The sequence below is a fragment of the Netta rufina genome, assembly GCF_964035555.1.
Source record: "Netta rufina genome assembly, chromosome: 7".
Taxonomy (NCBI): Eukaryota; Metazoa; Chordata; class Aves; order Anseriformes; family Anatidae; genus Netta; species Netta rufina.
Genome location: NC_140130.1, coordinates 29,049,754 through 29,075,852, shown reverse-complemented (window position 1 = coordinate 29,075,852; position 26,099 = coordinate 29,049,754). Strand labels below are relative to the sequence as shown.

Here is a 26,099-nt window from a genome sequence, read left to right as displayed (position 1 = left end):
GTTTTATCCCTCAGCAGTAAGAATCTGTCCTTAAAACACCAAGGAAAGTCAAGCTGGTTGTTAACAAAGACAAGCCTCAAACCACAACTTCAAAATTAAACATGTAAAACAGCAGGCAAGTTAGCAGAAGCCCCCATTAAGCCATTTCCACAATTTCCAAGCCACACTTTTATGTCTGAGTGGTGGTTTTGCCGTGCTAGGTGGCTAAATACCACAACCGCAAGTGCCCGGCGAGCCTGGCCCAGCCACAACGCACGGCTCCCGCTCACGGCCTCCCCTCAGCGCCGGGCTCTCCGGCACCCCATTTTGGGGTCATGGCAGCCCCTTGGCCTCCCCACCCCGATTCCCTCCCAGGCTGGGGCTTCACCTCCAGGGGCTCCTCCTTCCCCAGCCCTCCCTGTCCCGCACCCGGCTTCCGGTGAGTTCCATAAGGCAGAGGACACAGCGCGCTAGATTTAATGCCAGAGTCGCGCTGTTGCAGCTACTCATCCTAGAGCTAAGAGCCAGATGGAAGAGTGAGTTTGTTTCTGCACCATCTGTAATTAAACTACAATGGAAAGATTTCCTAAAGAGGCAGGAAAAGTATCTGAGGCAACTTGAATGTAATAAAACACTATGCCAAACAAACACTTTACTTTCACAAAGAAATTTAATATCAACATCCTTCTACTTTGAACAGAGGCAGAGTTTAACACATTTACATCAAGAGAAAAAAAAATGTATCCCTGCAGTTTTAATAAGCAAGTATCTACTGTGCTTTATAAATGTGCTTTAAAATGATTTCACAACCGTAGTAACATGCCGCAAGATCAGTCAGCAATGACAATACTACATTTAAGAATTCCTGAATCAAATTACAAGTGGGCTATCACATCCCAGAAAAGGACTTCTCTATTAGTGTGGAAAAAAAATGACAGGGTTGAAATCTTGACAATGCAGCTACCTGTAAGAGACAGAATAAAGATCTCGTACAACTCCAAAATATTCACAGGTGCAAATTACACAGCATAAGTGTAAACAGAGACTTGTGCACACTGAAGCGTTTACTGATTAGAGAACTACCTACATGCAGCCTAAGACAAGATTCATCCTTTAACAATACTGAAAATGAGTTTATGAGAAAATTTTCAGTCTAACTTCACAGACAGGAAATTATGTTGACAGAAGACTGTAATCAACATAAGGCAGCAAATTAAAGTAAGGGAGGTAAAAGAAAGTAAAATTAACAGTACCAAAGTTGAAGCAAGCTTTAGATTACATTAAATCCAAATCTCATTTTTCATAATATATTCAAAGTGCAATGACCACTCCATAAAGTTATGCGCGTTCAATAGCGAAGTAAAAAAAAAAAAAAGCTTACCAACACTGGTACCCAAAAAAAAAAAGAACAGAAAAATTTAGCTTGCAGATTTGAAAACATTCAAGTTACATACTTATTTCCTAATAACAGTCCAAGCATACAAATTGATACAGTTATTTAGGCAGCAGAATTTCTTCTAAGTGACTCTCATTTTTAGTACAATGAATACAATTGCTCTTCCAAAAAAAGGAATTGCAGGAACCTGGTATACATACAAATGAAACAGCGCGTCAGAGACTTAGCAGTCCAACAGTTTTTTCATTTCACTGAACCCATCTGGATTCCCATATTTGTTTAGAAGGAAGAGAAGAATCTGTTCATGTTTTTTAAGCTGTGGAATAAGCAGGAAGTATTAGAAACACACTTCTGTAACTTGAAGCTTAAATTTGTAATTTACATTACAATCGTAACTTACAATTGTTATAATTTAATTTGTATATCCTAAAACTACAAACTCAGCCAAGTCCCATACTAAGTCACTACAGAAAGGAACAGTATATTCTGTAAAATCTTCAGGGAGGAAGCCAATAGAATTCTAGCCAACTTGATTTTTTTTTTATTTTATTTTGTTGTTGTTGTTGTTGTTTTGTTTTTTATTTTTTAAAAAGAAAATTTCAAGACCAAAATCGATGGAATACTCAAATTAAGGCATAGGTCAGGTTGTTAAATTTTTGTTATTTACACACATCTATCTCAGTATAACTTAAAAGATCAGGAAATTTTCTGTATTCTCTTCATGTCATGGGACTTTGAGCCAAACTTTTTGGAATGAAGGATGACAAAAAGGTAACCAAAGTGAAGTCACGTGAGATTAGAGAGAAAACAAATCCCGAAGAACTGAAAGATCGAAAGAGATACAACACAGAGGAAGGGAAAGGGAGCTTCAAGAGCCTACACTGGGACAGGGAAATTTACTATGCTCTTTCAGAGTGTAGTTATTTTATCTTTCTGCTACTAAACTGCTGGTAACTAAGCTGCCTTTGAAACAGCAAGACCCTGAACTGCCAGAAGTGCTCTCTTCTTCCCTCCAAAATATTGTAGTGCATGTTTTTCTTTTGGCCTAGATGCCCCTGGCTGAAAAAAAAAATCAAAACACCTTTGCAAAGGTGTTTGCCTTTAGAATTCCAAGTTTTGTTTATTCCTTTGACAAAGACCCTCACTTCAGAAAAGGCTGATATACCAGAAAAGATGCACTTTACATCACTTTGAGTAATCTAGAGTTGTTTCTAGTAATTCATGGGTGGCCTAAGTTAAAGATTAGCATTGCCAAAACCAGAAAGCTTTCAAAAATTACACAAACACTATTTCTATAAAAGACTTTTTTTCCCTGAAAATAAAGAGGAAAAGATTTTGAAACTAGCAAACAGTTACACGTTCCAACATTCTAGTGAACTCAGATTCTCATCCCTATGTGACTCATCTCCTACATGTATTTCAGGTAGCATAGGACTTACAATATGCACAGCTGTCTGCCAAGTTGCATCCACAGCAAAACACAGCTTTGTTACTGAAAACAATCCCGTTGCCCTTGGATAAAATGATACAGTCTATGCAAAACACTGAAACTTTCTTTACATAGTAGACAAAAGTAGTATCCCTGAGCCCTTGAACTCTATGGGAGGGAAGGGGGGAAGAGCTGGATATGTGTCAGAACACACAGAGTGATATATACGCAATATCTCCTCAGTTTCGGGATGTTTTGATTATTACCATGCACAAAAACTGAGTAAAGTACCGGGATATTTACTTCGCGTATCTTCAGTGTTTCAGTTAACTATTATCTCCCTGCTCCCAATTGCTGCCCACATAGGGTTTCTTTTAAATTCTGGAAAAAAATTAAAGTATTGTTTGGACTGAATCTTACTTGCATTTTTAATTCTGTGCAGCAACATCTGGTCTCACTTTCATTGCCTACAAAAAAAGAAAAACAAACCACAAAGTAAATGAATGATCTAGATAAACTAGGAAAGCGGTGCTTATGTGTGAAAGTTGGTACATGGAATTCCCCAAAATTTTCAGAAGAACAAGTCACTCAGGCACCCCACATGTCAAATGAATTCTTAATTCCTAATTAATTCTTCAAATTAAATTTAAATTACGAAGTCTGTAAAAATAAGTACCTTGATGCACAATATCTGAGTTCTCAGCTTTGCAGATTAAACCTTCTGTTACTAGTTTGTCGACTATATTCAGACTACCATTTTCACACTGTTTCTCCACTTTTACCAAGTTCACATTTTCATTAATTCCCTTCACTGTAATTGTGACATATTTATTCAACAACATTTCTTTCAACTTGTCAAGTAACAACGGAGAGCACTCAGCTTTCTTTATTCCTGGAAGAAAGAGAAGTACAATCAAATTTGTTCTATGAAGAGTGTATCACTTCATCTTACATATAATGTCATCACAGCTTCTGAAACTGTAACACTAAATTTTCATAGTAAATATTTAAGATTTTACAGCTAGTTAAGAATGTTTTCCGAAAAAGCCTTCAGGGTATTAACCATTATACTATTTCAACATATTATGTTTGTCTTTATTAAGGAATGAAAGCTATCATCAGGATAGATGCAGATTTATATTGAACTTTTGTTTTGTTTTGTTTTTTTGTTACCTGCAAGTGAACATGTAATTGTTTGAAAAGGAAACTTTAAGTAGGAATCGGTGATTGGCAGGACATTTGAAACCGGTAAAGTCTCTGTGTTCCCACAGTCTGCATACAGTACTTTCACTGTGGACTGAGAAACTTTTAGAACAAGAGCTCTGTACCAACGCCCATTACCTGAAAAGGTCAAAACAAGCAGAATCAGATGGATTATAATGAGAACAAAGATGTTCGGCTCTATAGTTTCCCAGGAATTTTTAAGTACTCTGGTATATAGCAAAGGCCACTTGACAAGATAAAAACCCACAGAAGAACAAGAGAAAAGTTTCTGATTGCAGTATTTATACTGACTTAAGTGTTTCTTTCAGAATTTTGACCAAATCACACAGATAAGATTCTTACTACGCTACTCTTTTGGGACATCTACACACCACATTGCTAGCTCCTTTATCTGTTTTCCAATGCATTCATTTAGCATATGCTTGGTGTTCTCCGTCTAGTATTTTTTAATTCATCTATGCTGTTTTCCATGAGCTGTTATCTGATCTAGCATTGTGTTTATTTTAATAGTATTTTCCAAGTTAAGGCTGTTCAGTGCTTAGCTAGATTTCCTGTAGCAATTCACACAGTCAACGTTTAATATTACTCAACACATATTTTTTTAAATGTGAGCTAATGCATCAACAGAGAATGCCCTCTTCTAAGAGATTAAGGCAATAAATGAAGGTTCCTAACAGTTAAAAATACCTTTGACTTGAATTACAGTTCACTAACCACTTGTTAACCTAACAAGGCTGAATTATTAGTTGTTATAGCCAGTGGCACCTACCCACGCACACAGAAAGCAACAAAACAGAAAACATCCAGCCACCTACCAAACAGAAGTGGGTCTGTATAGATGCAATGGCACTATTGCTCTGCTATAAATTTAGTGTCCCCAAGATGCAGGGCAGTACAAGTAAATTTCAGTTTAAGCAGTAACTAGCTATTCTTTGCTCTTCAGGTTCCATACGTTTTGCAGTGCACAACATATTCCACAATCTACTGGTTAAGGAAATATAAGATAGATAGATTTCCTCACCCGAAAACCTGGCACAACAGGCTTCGCCCAGTTTTGGTGTGAATGACTTCATCTTACAAGATTTGCAGTAGTCATCTAGTTCAATCATCTGCTTAAGTAGTTTGTCGTGATCTACAGGGAAAAAAAATGAATGTAATAAAGAGAAAGCTTATTCTTAAGCTCCCCTGCCCCCACTCTTAGCCTTTTTTTTTTTTTTTTTTTTAAATATGTTTGTACTTTTGTCCAATCCAAACTATGTTTCTATGTAGTTCAGTTTACTACTGGCAATCATTTTATTAACCAGCTTGCAGCAATAACTTCTTACTGGTATTAGGAGCAGAGAACACTGTTTCTTACCTTTACTTTGAACTGGAATAGCATAGAACAAATCTGGGCTTACAACTTCTGTTACACAGACAGGTATGGTTTCATCCATAGCCAATTCTATTGGCTTCCAGCGCCCAACTGAGGTTTCTAAGAGAAAGAGCAAGAAAGTGCTTCATGCTGCTTTTTTCCAAGCATGTACATGTTTTAAGTATATTACAGAACACACTTTTGAATTTTAAAGACACCCACGTGTCTTTATTTCAAGAAGAGAACTATAACCCAAGATAATTCTTGCTTAATTTGGTGTTCATTATCTAATAGATATGAAAGCTGATAATTAAAAAACACTTTGGAGAAACAGGATACTGGAAGTAAACATGGAAAAAGTTTTCATCATGCAGCAAGCTTACAAATGTCCACTGTCAAACATTCAAATAACATTCAAAACACACACAGATTTATACTTTTTTTTGCCACCTGCAGGGCACTTGTGTTCAACTATAAAAACCTCACAATAATAGTAAACATACTAAGTTTTGAGTTTGATATTATCTATGGTTAAAGGCTGGAAAGTTGAAAATTCCTGTTTAACCCAAAAGTTAATATTCATTTAGTTACCTTTATTGTCAGACTTATTTGGAAGACTACTTTTGTCTTGTAGCTCTTCCCTTACAGCCAATTTTTCAGAAGTTAGTATCTCATTGATCACTTTTGGATAACCTGTGGAATTATTAATAAGCTCTACACCTGCCCCATCTCTGGAAAGGGAAGTTACTTTGGCTTGAAGCTTCATCCCTGCAGAGAATGCGTGAAATCTTTCTGTTGCTTCTGGAATCCATTTGCCGTTAGCAGGCTTTATACCTATGGAGGAAGAGATCTGTTCAAGATTACTCCATTAACTGACTGACTTTCTCCTACATTGTATTTTCCTTTAAAGATCTAATTTCTATTTATTTTTTTAAAACACAACTTGAAATACCAAGGCTACTTTTGCTACCTTGGGAATACGCAATGTACTTCAGACTTGTTAGCTGGTCTTCTTCCTTTCCTCAGAAAGGAAACATTTCCTCAGGACTCCCAAGTTTTATTTTCTACATCTCACAATACTCTACCAAGTAAATCCCTAACCCTTAGCACAAATTACACTGAGGACTGTTTATGAAAACACCGTATAAGACTGCTTTATAGAGGGAGCAGAAAACTATAGTGTTTTAAGAAACAAAAAGGCAGAATACGCCTTGATGAAACGAGGCATATTATTTCCAGAGTCTGGAAACAAGACAGACATTTATAATAAAACAGTTCTGTGAAGTATACCATGCCATCGCCTCCTTCCCTACAAGCAACAAGTTTCTACACACAGTAACACTTATAAGGAGAGAACTCCTAAGAAGATCCACCTGAAAGCCAGCATTTAATTCCTTGAAATGGCAGCTGTAGGAACGAGGATGGAATCTGCCGTATTTTATCCAATGGTACTTCCTCAACATTTCCGTAGTCCATAAAGCATACTTTAACAATTCCATCTGAAGTAACATTTTGCACTAAAGCACGATACCAGTTACCATCACCTGATTTAAAAAAAAAGAAAAAATGATTTCACACATCTAGTGCATTTACCAGCAGATATACACACACACACATTAATTTACTAGCAAAAAAAAAAAATACATATAACCAATTCTTTGCTATCTTCTACCAATATAAGCTATCAGTTAGGGTGGAGTTTTTTGCGCCTTATTTCACCCTGTAAAACTGAAATATTTTAAGTCTGCCACTTACCAGAGAAAAAAGCACAGCAAGGTTCTCCACTCTCCGGCTTAAAAACATTTGGAGGAGTTTTCCAGCAGTATTCAGACAATGATTTATTAAGTAAGTTTAGAGCACGTAACTCTGAAGAATAAGAAGAATTAAAGACAAGATCAATAGAGTAAGTTGGATTGAACATTAAATGTAAACTATACCATAGAAGTATTGATAAAGAAGAGTTAATGGAAGATTTCAGTGAAATTTAGTATTTTATCTGAAAGAACTGTTGACACTGAATTAACTAGTTAACTTACCAGGCAGACTAATTTATCAAGAAGCGAGAAAGCTGATCTTTACTGACAAATAAAGAAGTAGCCACAAAGTTTGTCTGCAAATTGCTGTATAGGAGCCTTTGAGGTCTGGGCCTCTTCCACAAGTCTAACCATCTGTGAAAGAGGTGTATCAACTCTGACTGACATGGGTTGCCAAAATTAGCAGTGATCCATTCTGATTAACAGAACCTCCAATAACTGTACTGCCAGATTTTTTAGTTGCATGCATCAGTTCACATGAGGTAAGAGATTTATCTACCACTGAGCACCCTTCAATACTATTCAATTGCTTAACTTCAACATTTTCACATTTCATTCTCAGAGCCACTACGTACCCTGATTCAATTTCATCATTTTACTCATACTCTTTGCTCTTACATACAAAAATTCAGAGGTAAGACTCCATGCTATAAACTCACTTGAAACAGCAACACATTTGAACTATAACAACCAACAGACCAGGAAGCAAAGAAACTATGCAGGAAGACAAAAGCTGAAGAAACTTACCACTGTTATTTGAAATCTGACAGTAGAATTCTCCAGGGTTGTACAGTGTACACACTATCACATCTACTGTTTGTTGAAGAGTTAATTTATTCCATCCCCACTTTTTTTTGTTTGCTGTGTCCTCTAGAGAGGAAAGAGAAGTAGAGAAATTAATTTTTATAGAGAAAAAAAAATCACGTCCTGTATGTTCATGCTTTGTGTACTGTAGTTTCTCATAATAAATAATGCAGACTAATTACTGGTGAGAATCTTTTTGTAATAAAAGAAATGTGCCAGTTGCTTCACTACAGAGAAGAGCAAGCCATAGGTATTTGGGGAGCAGTGATCACAAAAGTTTCAGACTAGACAGCAGCAACCTGAGCATGAGGGACTCTGTGGAATTGTAGTTGGTTCTAAGTTGGTTCCTTAGTCCCCTACCTATCTCTCATGTGAAAGCTTTGGTCACTAAATGCACGAAAGGCAGTTTAGGCCACTAATCCCTTTAGTGTTGAAGTTACACAGGCTACTGCAGTCAAACAGCTTTCGGAAGACTGAACATATGGCTTCAGATGTAAACCATAGACAAAGTTGAGCTAAAGAGCAAGGGCATAGAAACAGGCAGGTATCAGCTAGTCATATCCTACTTCAGCTAGAAATGTTAAGACTTCTGACCAAAGCAAATGAAATTCTTGTATGATCTTCTACAAGTAAACAATTGCAACTTTTCTATGTACGTGCACACACATACACAAACACATGATTTCTTCACGGCAAAGTCACGATGGCTAGGTTTCAGAGCTGTAGAAGCAAGACTTCCTGATCCAGACTGGGAGGAGGTTAAATACTACCACTTGAGCAGGATGTGCTTGTACTCACCATTCGCTTGCTTAACATCGCTTATTTCAGTTGCTGGCAAGGCCACCCTTGATTTCTTAGCTGCACAGTTTTTCTGTAGGAGGTAGCTTGATATATTTATTTCCGGAATAACGGATGCATCCACAAGCTCCACCACAGACCTGTAACTCTCTTTATCCACTACTTTCACTGTCAGCACTTTGTCTTTCACTAATTGCTTCATAAGAGAAATAGCTTCTGAGGACCAGGCTCCCGTTAGTGGCTTTACACCTGAAAAGTCAAATAGCATGGAAAGATTCAGAGGGCAGTCCATATCTGAACAATACGTGGAAGGGTAAAACAACACCGTTTGAAACAACAGATATACCAGTAAACATCCCTCACTCCTGAGGCTTGCAACGATATTCCAAAACCAATTATTCAGATACTGTTTCTGTAGGACTTTGTTATGGGCTCTCTCTTGTCTGAGCTGTATTATGCAATTAGCTAGTAGCCTATTACACAAGAAGTGTGAATTCGGATTTAATGCTTCCTTAGTCTGAACATCTAAGATGTGTCAGACTGTGGGTCTCATGAATACAGCTACAGTTTTGAGTGTATTTGGAACAACATTGTGAAACAACTTTGAAACATTGGAACAACTGTGTGAAAGATGGATCTGCTACTATAAGCTTTTTCCTTCCTGAAATGGTTACTCTTTACACTACTAAATTTACTTCCAAAAATGTAAGTTATAACCAGAACTTTAGAGTGACAGGACAGCAGAAGCCTGACCAAATCAGCAAACAACTAATGTGATTGTTATGTTTTGTTGTTTTCTTTGTACCCCCATGTTCTGTCTCTCAGTCCTAGAGTAGTTGTTAACAGTTACAGATATCACAACTTGTCCCATTGTCCCAGAGAGGTGATTTCTTTAGGTCACATCCTATATGCATTGGTTCCATCTCTGCCTCTGTCTTATGTTTTCCTACAAAGCAAGAAGCCAGAACACTGCTCTGACCTTTATCAAATAAAAAAAAAAAAAAAGCCTGAAATAAGAGGTTAAACATCAAGTATTGTAAAGAAAGGATAGAAATCAAATATTCTAAGGCAAGAATACTGAAGCACAGGGATAGACTGTCTTGCACAGTGATGGGAACAAATTGGGAACAAACAATTTCCAGCAGCAAGTTAAACAAATGCATCAAAAACAAAAGATCATGATCCTGGCTTGAGACAGGAGGATAAACTAGTAAGTGTCAGAGACCTCTTCAACTTTGCAGACTGCCAACTGAGCCTATGACTGATTCCATCAGATTAGTCCCGGGGAGGGGAACAGATATAGCTCAGCATTTCAAAATACAACATGAAGTTTTACCTTCTCCTGCAGTGTTAAAGCCACAATAGATTTAAGAGCTCCACAAATCCAGCAGGTAACTGAATTTTACTTAGAAAAAAAAAAAGCACACGCAAACCTAAGAATAGGTATGCTAACATAACAGTTTTCTGAGCATCTGAATAGATTAGGAAATAATTCTTCATGTTTTGTAAATATGCTACAACAGTTAATTAAGAATTCACTACTGGTATCGCCACCCTTCAATCCAAGAACTGCACACACGGTAACTGGACAAACCCACTTATTTTGCCTCTATCCAGAAAGAAACAGCTCATAGTTTATTTCCTACCTGCCAAGGTACATCTTATGGCTTGAGCTGGCAAGTTCATTAATTTTGGAGTCATAGGACGAAGTCTGGTTGGCTGAAGAACTTCAGAATTCCCATAATCTATGTATCCCACCAGAACAGTATCTTCAGAAGTATACGTTATAACAGCAGCACGATACCAAATATTGTCTTCTAGAAATGAACATGCAGGCATTCTTTATACTAGATACTTGCTTCCAAGAACAGAATGGTTTTTTGGACAGAAAAACTTTACACACTTTGGCAACTTCAACATGACTTGAAACAGCAGCATTACAGTTCATGCTAACCTTGACAAAACCCTGTAGAAGACACCTACCACCATCATTCTTCATGGCAGTTAAATGTTACAAACATTCTTTCCATTAAGAAGCCCCAACACACAAAGGCATAGTACAAGGGGGAAAAAAAAAAAAAAAAAAAAAAAAAAAGAGTACTACCCCCACATAATATAGTTAAGTTCAGTATTTGAAAACAAGAAACGCAACAGGACCTCAGCAGACAGAAGTGGCATGCAGTTCAAAGGCCACATAACGTGATCTAATATAATTTGTATATTTTAATTCAAAGATTTCAGAAACAGAAATAAAAGCTCTCTCTCAAATTTATCAAGACAGCTGAATACTGAACTGATGGTTTTCCCCAGTTAAGCACCAGTGCCCACTCAAAAAGACAGCTTATTGACAGCACCAACTTTTTTTTTTTTTTTTTAAAGTTTATTTCAGTTTATCTGTTCAGTTTAACAGCTAATTTATTAAAAGTAGCAAAAACATACAGGAAATGAAATGACCAGGAATGTTCATAGATTACGTAAAGAGGTTATAACAGCAACATTTCTGGCCAGAAAAAAGGTACAAGAGCAGCATTTTTTTTTTTTGTCTGTTTTAAAAAGGTGAATGAAAAGAAGAAATATCTGTAAGGTGGAGATTCATCTTTACCCTCCTGCTCTCAGGCAAACAGGACCTCATATTCTTACAAATAAAAGGTATGTTTCATACAGACCTGACAGCTCCAGGCACATAACACAGCTTTATGCAGAATACTAGTTTAGGTTTAAACAAGATGTCACATTGTAATAGGACTTGTAGAAACTTGACAGTGATGCCTGTCACACAGAAACTAAGTTATGAACATACTGTGCATAATTACCAGCGCTTTGCTACATAAAGGGTTGTGAAGAACACTATCAGGGCAACAATGTTATATAGAATCTGTTTCTTTTTTTTACCTTTTTGGAGTGTGAAATTTCAAGACTGTGCTCATTTCCAGCCACAGGAAATAGCACTTAGCAGCATTAAATCCATTTCTTCATGGTCTCCTTAAAAGGTCCTTTACCCAGCAAACTAATGCAGTGTTGTTTGTTTAACGATGGGGTCATTTTATGATTCTTTTTTAAATATCAGTAAATGACGATGACATCTATCAAATACTCTTCAATTTAAATTAAAAAAATCACTACCAAGTGCTATGCATAGCTAAAAGTAGACAAATGAAATAGCCTGTATAAGACATTTCTAAACATAATTGTAGAACTCGTTTAAATTTGGCAGTAAGTTAAACTGACAGATTCAGAGCCGTACTTTCACTTTTACCTGTGAACTGGGCACAGCACAAATCTCCTGAAGCAGGACGGAAATCTGGATTGCTCGGAAGTCTGTTACAGTGTTCTTCAAGACACAACTGAAGCTCAGCAAGAAGACCTGGTATTAAAATACACGTTGTGGAAAATACACTGCTTGATAATTAAGTACATGAATCTTAAGTTCAGAGCCAGAAAGAACAGACTGTAACATAACAGAGGTTATTTCATGTAATGTTAAATGTAATAATAAAAAAAGTGATCAAACTAAGATTTGCACAACTGAGAAATCACTATGGTAAAGAGAAAAGACAGGGAAAGCCAGTCAGACTCTTTCAGTACAGTAACATAACTGAAGCCAGTAGGAATTGGAACACTAATAGTGGAATCACGCTGCAAAGAAGCAAAAGGAAGATGGCTCTTCAAACAACAGGTAGATGTCTAGAGTTACTTTTTGCCAAAGGAAGCGTAAGCTATGGGTCTACCCAGAATTCAGAGAAAGACTGGGTAAGTATAAAAGAGAAAACCACTAAGGATTAGTGAGGTAAGCATGCCAAATCCCATCCAGCTGTAAAAGCCACTTTATCTGAAAATAACTGTACACTCAGAGTGCTAGGAAGACACATCCCACAAACTTACTCTGCTCTCTCTCCCCCAAGCATCTGTTTAAGGGCATTGTGTGAGATGCACCACAGCTCCTTCTAGCCTAGCATCCTGATCCACTGTAACTGTTACTTGTTACTCTACTGTATCAGAAGACAACAAAACAGGGGTTGGGAATTGAATCCAGCCTTCTCTCCTTTCTGAAGTGCAAATATTCTCCCCACGCTACATAACAAAGCAGCTCAGTCCACACACCCAGCCTAAAAGGCAACTTCTCCCCAGTGGCATAGCATTACAGGCATTATAGGAACAAAAAGGAATAATTAGAACCTGACACACACTTCTGAATACCTGTGATAACATGTTTAACATTTAAGAGAACGCATTTATTGTTTAAACATACAGATTCACTCAACAAGATTGCTATAATCCATACAAACACCATCTTTCTAGTTTAGACTACTCAGACTGGCAACAAATGATAGCATCGTCTGTTAATTTGGAGGTGAACAGCTAATGCTGCCAAAAACACGCATTACAGCACCATGGCTCTTAATAGAGGCAGAGCCTAAAGCCACAGGAAATCTCCGTTACAAGGTCAAACTATCAGACCAGCAATGCCTCCCTCTAGAGGCTCTCTACTGAAGACAGAGTCATGCTAAATACCTCACAGCCTAGCTTCAACAAGTCACTTACAGCCATTGCGCATCTGCTGACAGAAGAAGTCGTCTGGATTTTGAATATGGGAAACCACACCAGGGAACGCGTCTCCAATACACACAGAGACATACTCTGCTACTGATTTTCCGTAGCAAAGCGGATCTTTATCTTCAGGTGTTTTTTCTTTACATTCCAGAGAATGGTTTTCCGACACTGTACGATAAAGAAAAGGAAAAAGATGTCACTGAACAAAAGCTGGATGACTTTGCAATGTGCGACCTCCCCAGACAGGATTCAGAGATATTTATAAAAATTATGCTAAATTAAACTACAGAATTAAAACATGCTGAAGCATTTTATTCGTTTTGCTATACTCTTTGGACTTTGAAGGCTCCTTCCATTTTATCCATGAAATTAATAGACACATCCTCACTTAACAAGCATTTTATATTACTAAAAAACACAGGTGCCAGTGTCACTGAAGGAAGCTTCACTGGCCAATGCTTGAGTAGGAGGTAAAGTTAATGAACAGCTAGAATATGTAAACTACATATAAAGCATCACCTCATGTGTGAGAATCTAAGACTCCACAACCTTTTTCAGTCTCCTACTTAGAAAGCATGGTTTGCTCGCTTACCTTTTGGAGAGTCTGTTCCTTCAGTACTACTTCCTGGAGTTAAATCAGACCCCATTTCTAAAGGCAGTTTATCTAAACAGATGCAAGAAGCAAAGTAGCTTAGCATACAAGGTAGTCATAGTTCAGATTCATTTAAGAACCATCTTCTGAATCTGTCCTGTGTTACTATCATGTTCTTATTTATCAAGCAATTAATACACTTAGAATGGGAGACAGAAGTGGCTTCAGAGTAACTGAAGTGTTTAAGCTTCCTGACAACATGCATAGCTCCAAGAATGTTTGACTCAATGAAACACTCACAGTCACCATTTTCTTGTAGACACTACTAGTGAATACTTGGCTGAAAAGCGATTGGAACTTTTCAATTCTTCACAGCCTGTGTCTGAACTTGCAACACCAAGTACACAGGATTTACAAAGAAATCCTGAGTTTCTCAGTAATTACTATTCCATTTCAGAAGCACTGAAATCAGTATTTCAAGTTTTCAATATAATTCTTTTAAAATGAAAACCCGAGTAGAGATATTTAAATTGCTTGTAAGGTAAAGAAATGCTGTATGTGTCTATTCCATGACCAAGAGATCGCTGGGATCTTCTCTGCAAGAGGCTGATAAGTTACATTAGTTTGTCAACGTAGTAAAAAGCAACTGGATGTGAAATATGCCCAGCACAGTCCTCAAGCAGTGGCATTTGCACAGGAATAAGGTGAACCATCACTCCACAGACTGCAGGGACTATGGCATGAAGATAAGCTTCCTGCATGTGAGGAATTTTATCAAGTTAAGAAAATGAACAATCACTTTCTTCAAAGTTTCTGGGGCTGCAAATTAACGAAAAGAATATTATCTCATCACTATACTGTTCTTGCTCTGTGGCCAGATTAAAAATAGCCCTCTTAATGACAGAAGGTACACTTTTTCCGTATTGATCTGGTTCTACAATCAAACCCTTAAAGCTCAACTGAAAATATCAATTCAGTCTCAATTTTAAGGTCATTAAACATTTAGATATTTCAGGTATGGACACTTTAAAATAGCCTCTATAATTAAAAATATATTAAAAAAATAAAATCAAGGGGCATGGGGAGGGAGGGAAGCAAAAAAAGAAAAAATCCTCTTCCAAGGGTCTTGGGGAGTGTTGTGGAGAGGGGAAATGAGTATGAAAGACTTAACAGTTGTGTTCCCCACCTCCCCCCTAGCCCATTTCCAGCCCCACAACAAACACTTACAAAAATTTGGAAGAACAACATCTACAGCAAATCTTGACATCATTTCCTCTTGTAATATGTCAACAACAATTACTGAACAGGTCTTTCCCATGAGCTGGGAAGAAAAGATGTCGTCGCCTTCATTCCATCCTCTTTGTTTTGGTTCATAATTAGCAAAGGAACACTTAATTGCCTGGAAAGAATTACCATTAAAACAAGGAAGGTTGAGGATTATTTGCCCTTTAAAAATATGAATAAATAATTAAGGCCCTCCAAAATATCATCTGGTTTGTAAGAGTAAAAGCTGCTGCTGAAATCTGAACCGCCCTCAATTCAACTAACTTCTTTGCAAAACAGTTTAAAAAAAAAAATAGGAAGTTACGTTCAAACTGTACACTGCATTTCCTCAGGACTATGAGGTCACATTATGTCTGACCACAGGTGTATGTTGTAACTTGCCTGCAGTAGACACTGCGGGTTTTAAGACAAGGCTCAGAAGGCTGTCAAGATCTACTACAAACCCAGCAGAGTCGTGTGAACATACTATGAAAGACTGTTCCAACAGCTGGTACTCAGAGCACCCACTGGTTGAAAGAACACTTCGTTATCCTTTGTGTCAAGTCAAACATACTATTTTGGCCTGTGGATTAAAGCTAGCCCATTTATTTTGTAACGGGAGATATTCACACAGCATGCAATGAAATCAGTTGGATGATGAACAGCTACCATTACAATCTTGCAGCTCAGACCAAGAGTTGTCAAGGTTTGCCCAAATTCTAAGTCATTTTCACCACTGCATAAAACCAGATTCAATTACTCAAGCAGACTGCACCCCCTTACCCCTTCCAGCACAAAGGGAAATGTGAACCCAACCATCCCACAGTTATTTTACCAGCTCAGAAAGTAAGAATTCCACGACTAAGGAAAATAACGAAAAAAAGGGTGGCCTTCCTCAGTCCTACAGAACATTTCAGGACATGAACCCCTGTGTAATACAGCAGTTTTTATGCATCACTTTCTCTGAACACAAAACACTGTGATAATGGCAGTTATACTGAGACAAGAGCTATACTTCAGAGTTACTCATTTTAAATCTTAACTACTGTTAGGAAAATAGAACTCACACATGGAGGAAGCAGTTCAATGTCTTTGTGTAGAGCTTTAATCCAGGAAAGTGGAATATTTTCTTCCTTTCCATAATCTATATAGAATACTTGTGCTTTCTTTTGTGATGTATCCACATCTTTAACCAGTGCTCTATTCCACATCTGTATAGGAATAAATAATAGTCTCAGTAAGAACACAGCATAACAAACCACCACAATTACTGCACTCCTCGCTAAAACACACACTTCAAAACTTACTTTATTTCACCAGGTTTGTTTTTAAACAAAGGCAACCAAGCAATGTTAAAGCAAATCAGATGAACATAACACATCAACGTTGACTGCTGCGAAGATAATTATTCTCCTATGGATCTGGGCTCTCCTACAGAGAATCACAAATTTGCTAACAATGGAGGAGGAAAAAAGAGGAAGAAATACAAATAAGGGGATGGGAAGGGAAATGAGAACTAGAGGTGACTACAAAAAAGTGATTAGCAACTAGGTAAGAAATTAAATAAATAAGTAGAGGTATACTCCAAACTAACTAAAGTAATTTAGTTTGTTTGTTACAAACTCCCACAGCCTTCAAGAAACACTAGGACAAACCATTCCTACACGGTTTAAGTGCATAAAAATATATGCAAGTAAACTTTTTAGATGGAAAAAAAAAGAGTGCCTTAAATTTGAGTTCCAGGCATTATAAAGTTGCTAACTATCACAATTTCAATACAATAAACAGATCTCTAATTAGCAGCTTTCACCGGTAGAGACATAAAAGCAAAACCTGCAAAGACATGATAAGCTCAACATAAAAGTGTTGTTTTATGGACAATCAAATCTTACCTGATCCAAAGAATTCCTTGCAACGCAGACTTCTCCTTTGATAGCAACATAATGCTCCTGAATAACTGTGTTAGCATAACAGTCTTGCAGTTTCACTGAAAGTTTACTGATCTGGTCTAAAACTTCTGGAGAACTCATCTGCATATAAAATTCACTTGGACTCCTGAATTCTGTTACTGTACCCTGAAGAGAGAACATAACAACGATGTAAGAACACCCCATAGTCCATTGATCAGCACCAGTGTGCATTTCAGTAAATGCATTTCGCCCTACACCTGCTGCTGTTCTTTTGTTTTGAATCTAACAGTAGTATCCGCTCAGAACAAGGAGACAGTGACGTTCACCATCACAGAAATAAATCTCTCCCCATTATTCCCTCCCTTTGCATTTATCTATCTTCATAAAAATAAAGGCATTTTACAGGCAAACAAAATGATACAAATTGCTGAGGTAACATACAGCTATACGCACTTAACAATGCTTCAAACACCTCTTGTATTCTTCCAAAATTAAAGTACCTGTACTTCCATAGCTTTTTTGAGACCTAGACTCTGGAGGTCTGACAACATTATTTTCTTGCACTGCTCTTCTGTCTTGAGGGAATCCACAGACATTGAATTACCCTATTTAAAAGAGCTACAAGTTATGTTTAGACTGGAGCTGTTCAGCTGCATCTTTGTGTAATGACAAATGCAAAAAGAACATTTTATCATCTCAGCCAGTACCTACAAATGTGCTTTTGTTAAGAACTCCTCATTGGAACTCAAAGGCTTTGTATTACTCTTGGAAATAACCATAATATAAATAGTAATATTTATAATAGTTATATTTTATATTTATAATAGTTATGTTTAGTTCATACAATAAATAGTTGTTATACAACTAAATAACATTATCAAGAGAGACACTGAGGATGAAAAACAAGTGCTGAAGTACTTTCTAAATTGCTTCAAGAAGTTAAACAGATGACTGAACAAAATGATAGCAAAATGATCTGCAAAACTGTTCTTAGGAAGTCCACAGAAAGAAATGTTTGACTGAAAATAAGATCAAAATGCTATGAAGGAGAGCTGCATCATGTTTAAATCCTGTTACAGCAAAGAAGCAAGAGTTCATCTGCATCTGTTAATGTACAGGACTACATGACATGTATTTCTCCAATATTTGCAAGACTCCCAGCTTTAGCTCATGGATATAGGTAGAAAACAAGAACACACCAGAGTTTTTCAGAACTGTACAAGCTACATCTGTATCCTTCCTAAGATATTTCTCTCGCAACACAAATCACAAATGTTTTTATTTCAAACAGAAATCAAGTTTATTGACAGTCTTGCTAATAGCTCTAGAAGTAACGTACTCTTGAATGTTTCTCATAGTTACTTTTGCTTAGAAAAACTGATCTTTCTAAAATGAGCAGATGATTATCTCTGGAATTTGCTCCTTCCCTGTACAGGTTAAATCATATCCTGCAACTAGCTTACAGTAACTTCATTCAATACATAGCAAAAATCATATTCTATACCTTAAGGTAAAGTCCTGTCTCTGTTTTAGCAGGTATCTTGCCTCCATTGTTATTACTTGAACTGTAATCAAAGAAAAACGTGTCAACTTTGGAGAACCAAAGACCAGACAAGGAACATTCATTTCATAACACCTACTTGCAAATAAAACAGAAAAGTTGTGTTAACAATATGAGGTTTGTCTCAACCCTTATGCCTCCTCCAAGAAAACACAGAAGAAATTTGTTAGTTCTGTGTCACATAACATCTGGTATGCTTTTCTTGATTCCATCAACAAAAACTATTTAATTTTGGTTAAACTGGAGAAGAAACCTTACACTGTTGTGGCATTCTGCTAACACTGCAATCCCAAATAAGCCTTAAAAACTGCAAAACCAGGAAAAAAAAAAGATAAATCTTTGTTTCAGTTGAACACACAGGTAAAAACCAGATAACATACCAGACTGAATCCCCTTCTCCCACACCCATGATTCAGAGACTGTAGCAAAACTTGGGAAAAGACATGTCTCTTGTGAACTAATTATGGACACCTGGTTGCAGGCTCACTGAACAATTGCTATCATCACCCTTTACTAGAGTCAGTCTAAATGCTCAGATTTCCAAAACTTCTCCAAAGCCAGGCAATTTGTACAGTACCATAACCTAATGGAGCTTCATTTCACTGAATGAGACTAGACAGTGATCTCTTGACCATCTCTACTGGCATGTCAAAAAATGACAAAGAGTAGCTAGAGCACTGAACTGGCTGAAACAACATCTTCTAATCGCAACTGTGCTGACGAAAAATAAAATATCCATAAAACTCAACGATGCTACAGTTACATTTAAAGTTTGCCTCTTTAGAGTCTGTTAAAAACACTCCATTAATTGTGCCACTGCTGAAAAGTACAGGCTCATTTGTCCTCCATTCCCTACATCACCAACAGCAGTAACACAGATGATGAACTGGTATTCTTACTGCATGCTCACATCATCCTAATACTGACTAATTTCTGTTGACTTAATTCACACTTAAGAACACTAAACACTACCAAGTCATCCTGACATAATACTAGCCTAAGAATAAGCAACATATTTTACTGTAATAGTGCCCTGGCATGGTAATTTACGTTGTATTAAGAGGGATATTATCATATTTCTGTAAATATTATTTAACAGAGCTTTTAACAAACTTACTTCTGTTTAACTGGCTCACACACAACTCTATGGGATGGCCAGTCTTCCTTCTGACAATCTACAGAGCAATAGTTTATTTGCCTACATCGTGAACATCTGAGGGATCCTAAAAAAAAAAAAAAAAAAAGTCAAAGAAATATCTTTATGGGAAAAGACAACAGCTGTTAAGATACTAATTCCACGTATTATTAAATAACTGCTTAGTAGCGGGTCTTACTACAGTTCTAAGCAGATACAAATAAGTGTTTTTATTCATCTGTAAATACCTATTACTGCTCCAGTTGCCCAAAATTCCTTCTATACTTAAGTAAAAAAAAAAACAAAAAACAATTTGATTAAGAAAGAGACGCTCTCTTCATTTTATCAGTTCTGTAAATCCAATTACGTTATGAATAGTCACTACATTTGCATATGACAAATAAAATACATTTCTATGTTAAGGCATTTTTTAGTAATTCTTATGATCCTGCTTCACTGGCAAATACATCATGCATCACAGACTACAGAATAACAGCAACTTACCAAACAGACCACAACGATGGCAAGTTTTCGTTTGAGGAGGTGATACTAGCGAATTAAAGAGACTCCTATCATAGCCAATAGAGAAAGCGTTCTCATAGGAATATTGCAACTTCTTTGGCTCCTCAATCAGATCAGAATGCGACACCTGTAAAAATCTAAGGTGATTCTTACCAGAAAAAGCAACCCAGTTGGATAGAAATATTCTAATGCATCGAAACGTGACAGGAGTTCCAAAGTTCTTGAAAGAGATGATCAATTTATGCTGATCACTCTGCTATCTAGAAACACTCAGAGTATGTGAGGCAATTATAAAGTGCAATAACTCACAGTATTTCCTTTATCAGTTCCAGCTGCCTGTGGCAACTTTCTTCTACTGGTTGTGCCTTCCATGGAACTTCCTAAGAGAAGAAATATTTGCAAAGTGATCTTAACAATACTAATGTGTGCCTGTGTTATGGAGTATTTACAGGAAAACACAAAAGCTTTCTGTTTCTACTGTTCTGCTAGCACATGTGAGCAAACGGAGATGCTATAGGAACATTACATATTCTGCTAGTCACTTCTTATCATTCTCATGCCATATTCGTTCAAACCCTACCATCAGTATTACTTGAGCAACAGTTTCACTGCTCTGGTCCTATCACTCAATAGAGGCCTTAATGACCACCATCCATAAATCAAGTACTCAAAACCAAAAATACTCTGAAACAACTTAAACAGATTTTATTTTCAATTGAGTGCCTTATAAGCCTTGTGATTTCCCAAGTTTATTCTGTATCTGAACGCTTGTCTTGTAAAAGTTATTTGATAAATCTGCATACCAACATATTCAGAACTACATTTTTTACTACTGGGTAACTCATTCATCTACAAAAAAAGCTGTGGTTTCAGTTGTAGACCACACATGCCTTTTTGAACTTGTTCCAGTCCAACAGGCTTTTTAGTCTCAATTTTCCACCAAGCCAATATAAAGCTTGTGTGGCCCTTTTTCTACCTGGAAACAAATTAATCACACTTAATGAACCCTCCAGATGGATGCATACTGAGTTACCTCAGATCTCCCAGTAGCAATCCTTTCCCTCTCCCCCCCATTTTGGAATAACTGAGAACAATAACTGAAGCCTCCAATTCCCACCACACAATTGCACCAAATTCCCTAGTATCTAAGGCCTTCCTAGCCATCCAAGTCTGAATAATTAGGAATTATTTGCATTTATAAGCCAAACTTTTACTGATGATCCTTATAATGATTACGCATATACAGAGAAAGTTAAAATACCTTTGTCAAGCTTTGGACAAAATCTCTTTTTATTGCAGTCATCCACTCCTGTGCTGCAGTTTAAAATAACCCTTTTTGTACCTTTTTTTTTTTTAAAAAAAAACAAAACACACACACACATTTGACCAAAAAAAGTGTGTAATTGCTTCACAAAATACTCATTTTTGTTATGTATTTCACAAGTTCAGCTTCCAAACTGAGGACTTTGCAACAGAAAAGTGGCTCTCCTCTGCTTTAACCATTACCTGGAACTTTATTACCGCTGTACTTCGTGTGAAGGGGCTGGGCCATCGTCTCAGAGTTCACGTCCCAGTATGACAAAAGGCGACTGCATGCCAGGTGACTAAAGAAGCATAGATTTAAGGAAACAATTCAGGCAAGGACACAAATTGAAAAGTTGAATATTTTAAAGCCATATTCTGAAGTTATACTTAAAGATCACTTTTGGAAGGATAATTCACCACCAGTTTGCACACTAAGAAGTAATAGCTTGTGCTAAGAAGTAATAGCTTGTGCTAAAGGCATTAACAACAAACACTTCTGACCAAAGGTAAGTAAGAAGCAGTCCTTTACGAGTGGCATTCACTGAGAAGCAGAAACAAGGCGACGAGCTAACCAAACCACTCGCTCCAGTACGTGATGTCTACGTGTAGCACCAGCTGAAACCCCCCCATAATGGGGGCAGAGCCCCCCGTGAGGGCCCCGCAGCAGAGCCCTGAGGAGTGCCAGCTTCTGGACCAGCACCATCAGGCTACAGGATGTTGCCAAAAGGAATTTCTAACATCTGCTTCCCAAACATTAACACACCATACACCTATTTTAGCTATAAAGAGATCCTCCTACTACATTATACTGAGGAAATTAAGTTACAATGTACTTGCAAATAAAGCAGAGCTGCCTTTGTGCATACCCATTTACATGGCAATCAAGCAAACCACTAACTCTCATAACTGAAGCCACATGGAACCAGCAGGCGCTACTTTAACTAACTGGGGACAGAATTTAACCTTTTTAGCCCCAGGACACCCGTCTGGGGCCGGGCGAGGACACCGGCTCTCACCCCGACCCCCGGAGCGCTGCGAGGGGCCGGGGCTGCCCTGCGCCCCCCGGGCTGTGCCACGCAGCTGCTGGGCCTCGCTCGATGGCCACGGGCAAACGAGGACGCCCCGGCTGCTTCTCCCTCCTCTTCCTCTTTCTCCTCCTCTTCCTTCTCCTCCTCCTCCTCAGATCCGGCGCTCCTCCCCCGGAAGGGTCCGGCCCGGCCCTACAGGACACATGGCTGTAGGGGGGGCTGAAGCTGGTGATGACTGGGGAAGCCCTGTGGGGGCGGGCGCCCTCCCTCTGAGAGCTGTGAAGCTCAATAATCAATAAACTTCTGGTTTAAAGTGTTGGGATTTTCCCCTGTGGCCTAGAAGATGTGGTGCTTCATCCATCTCCCCTTTCCTCGTGTCCCAGACGAGGTGCTCCCTGATGTCCTGACCCTGCAGAGCACGCCAGTGATCCCAGTGCCGTACGGTTAAATATTCACCAAGAATAAGTGAACCGTGGCTCTGCTGGTGCTTAGGCTGCTGTGCCCACTGCTAAGATGTGTAAGATCAGGTACAGAGTTTATTCTTACAAGTTGTGTGGGCTGCGACCTACCCAAGTCAGAGAAGCAACTCTCCTGGCTCCTGTGAACTTCAGCCCACTGTGGCAAGCAGCAGAAGCTGGCTACGGTGGAGTGGCTGATGATAAATTTGGCAGGAGAATGTGATATTTCAGGAAAATGGCCAAATTGGCCACCATTTTGCAGCAGAGCATGCACAGCAGGGTTGCAGAGAGTTGGGGCAATCACAATGGGGCCTCCATTACCTCCCCACACCATGTTCCTCTGTCCCTAAGGTTAGCCCAGAAATTAGTGCCTAAGAAGCACTAATAACTGAGGCATTAAGAAATGCTTCCTTGGCATTCAAATCTCTCTCTCAAAAAAAGTTTATACTATCTTTGTATTTAACATATCCAGATATTTTTAGTACCTTTAGCAGGCTTACCATTTCCACCCCCAAGGATGAATCAAAGCAACGCTGCTAGTCTGAACAGTCTTTTGGAATGACACTAATTAACATTATAGACTGAGCTGGAAGAATACCAAGGGGGTGCAATGAAAAGGAGAATCAACTATCCCACTGGGGACAGAACTTTATCAGCACGTGAACTGGCATGAAGTTTTCTTGCAGTTAAAAGTGTCAAAGAATGACTGAGCCACAACGAATGTTCATTTCATTGTTTTTGTTTCTTAAATGTTACTCGGTCATTTGGGACGTTCCATGCCTTAGGATACTGCAACCAGAAAGGGCACAAAATGACAGCAGTGAAAACTAATTCTGAAAAGAAAAAGAACAGGTCTGGCTTCAACAATGGAAAAAGATAAATGCAAAGGAGTGCTAGAGGTAGCTGGGGGGAGTGCTGTTAGCACAGAGACTCAACAGGAGCAACATCGCAATAGCTGCTGGAGGTCTATGTGCTTTGCCTGCAAATATTAGTCAGAGCTTTGGGCTTGCCTGCATGCAGGTTTTGTAATACTGTACCAGTGTGTCATTAGCTCTAATTTGTAGGATCCAAGTGCTTAGGAACTAGCTGGGACACCACTGTGCTACATGCTCAACAAAGGGCAGTCTGAGCAGCATACAATGAAAATAGTCTTTTCCAGGTATGACTTACTCAGAGCGCTTGTGTAATTACAGTCATGCTTAGGATTGAACGATTCCGTGCATAAATTAGACACAACAATGGTGGGCAGGCCTTGGCACCAGGACTGCAGCTTCAGCTGCAATGCTGTACTTACCTGACGCGGGGAGAGAAGGCAGGCTTCCTGGGGCTTCATGGGTGGTGCTCCCGAAGACCCATGGCAAGCCATGCTTACTTAGAGTAAAATAGGTAGTTAATGAAAGCAATTCTTAATGAAGAAAATAATAACTCTTTAGGTCATCTTGCCATTATATGAAAGGCATGATGTGAAATTAAATCAGCTTGCAGTAATTACATTACAACAGAGCAGCCTGCTAATGACTGCAGAGGATGGGGCCCTCCTCCCGGCTCCTCCTCAATGTTGCCAGCCACGGCTCTCCAGTGCCAGTGGTCTGGAGAAGTGAGGAGGAGTACAGGGTGTTCGGCACTTCTGCTGCTTCAGCCACCTCCTTGTTTATTTACCCCTACAGTGGGGATGCTGACACTTCTACAGCTGAAGGGAAAAACGGAGGATCATAAGCCCCTGCAGTAGGCAGAGCTATAAAAAGCTATATAATTAAAAAACATGAGCTAGAAATTGAGCAGTTACATGAATATATATATTTTTTTTCTTAGAAGACAACAAAACAAGAGGCAAAAGCTCCAACTGTGACTTTCTGAAAAAAACAGGCCAAATTCTGCTTCTGCCTCTGCAATGCAGAGCTTATGTCCGCAGCAGAAGGGGAGTCTGTGCATATGACTGTCTTTTAGAAGGTAAGTTCTCTCGCTCAGAAATTGTCATCCACACCATTTGTGGTGCCGAATGAGAGCTGTTGCTGGCTACCTAAAAGCTGCAGTCATTTGGTTGTTCTTATTTAATTTGAGTGCAGACAGTTTGGGTAAGGGGCTTGACCTGTGGTCTTGACATTATCATTCACAAAGTATCTGTAGCTGCCTGCTGGGGAGAAGATGGTGTTTAGGTGAAAATTTGGCTTCAGCATTGGTATTAAAAGAGAGTCAGAAGTACCTGAGCCTATGTGCTGTGGAGAGTCCAGCTGCCTACAAAAGTCCTTTTTGCCTGCCTCCCTGGGAGAGCAGAGCCTCAATTTTCTTAACCTGATTTCATCACTGCTGGAAAAAAAAAAAAAAAAGTATGTGTAAGGTGGCAAAGTCAGCCCTGCCAAGGGGCGGGTGTTGGACCACATGCTCCTGAGGTCCCTCCTGACCCAGTTGCTCCAAGTGGCTCGTTACGTTTAAGTTCCTAGGACACAGATGCCATGGCTTGGGGCAGCCAAGCTGCTACAGTAAATGCAGCTGATATCACTTACAGTGTCTGCTAACGTACTTCTATCAATTTATTTTTTATTAGATAAAAAAAGGCATTTATATTGTCCTCTGGATTCCAAACTGTGTTCCGCGGAGCACTTGCTTCTCTCACCACTAGATGCAATCAAGGCTTTTGCTGCGGGGCAAATTTCATTTTATTTTTTATTTTTTTAACCCCCTCAGCAAAGAAGCGATGAAGTTCTGACAGACGCTCGCCGGCGCCAGACCCCGGAACACCCTAACCCGTCCTATTGCACCGCGACAGAAAAGCGAGGCACCATTCCCTTCATGATGAAGGGGTGAGGATTACTTCGTGCCACACAACCACCTTGGTAGACAGGAGAGGCATTCCCCATTGCTGTGGGAATGCCACAACACCTCAGGCTCGGCCCCTCAGGGGCCGTCCCCGCGTCCCCCCTTGCGCGTCTCCCGCCCACTGCGGGCCGGCTCCGCCATGGCTCCGCCCGCGCCGCC

General features: G+C 38.8%; 1 protein-coding gene across 1 annotated transcript; it reads right to left on the bottom strand.

Moving 5' to 3' along the window:
• Positions 1–1,598: 1,598 nt before the first annotated feature.
• TDRD1 (tudor domain containing 1) lies at positions 1,599–21,884 on the bottom strand (the record flags this gene model as incomplete). The annotated part of the gene is made up of 24 exons (XM_084290219.1): positions 1,599–1,691; positions 3,225–3,271; positions 3,481–3,696; positions 3,978–4,145; positions 5,050–5,160; positions 5,386–5,502; positions 5,974–6,216; positions 6,756–6,926; positions 7,138–7,248; positions 7,944–8,057; positions 8,799–9,047; positions 10,445–10,615; positions 12,055–12,162; positions 13,341–13,517; positions 13,942–14,013; positions 15,169–15,340; positions 16,272–16,415; positions 17,097–17,279; positions 17,615–17,689; positions 18,619–18,679; positions 19,793–19,898; positions 20,315–20,459; positions 20,642–20,712; positions 21,839–21,884. The coding sequence occupies 24 exons, from the start codon at positions 21,882–21,884 to the stop codon at positions 1,599–1,601; spliced, it is 3,171 nt and encodes a 1,056-aa protein (XP_084146345.1).
• Between the last annotated feature and the right edge of the window lie 4,215 nt (positions 21,885–26,099).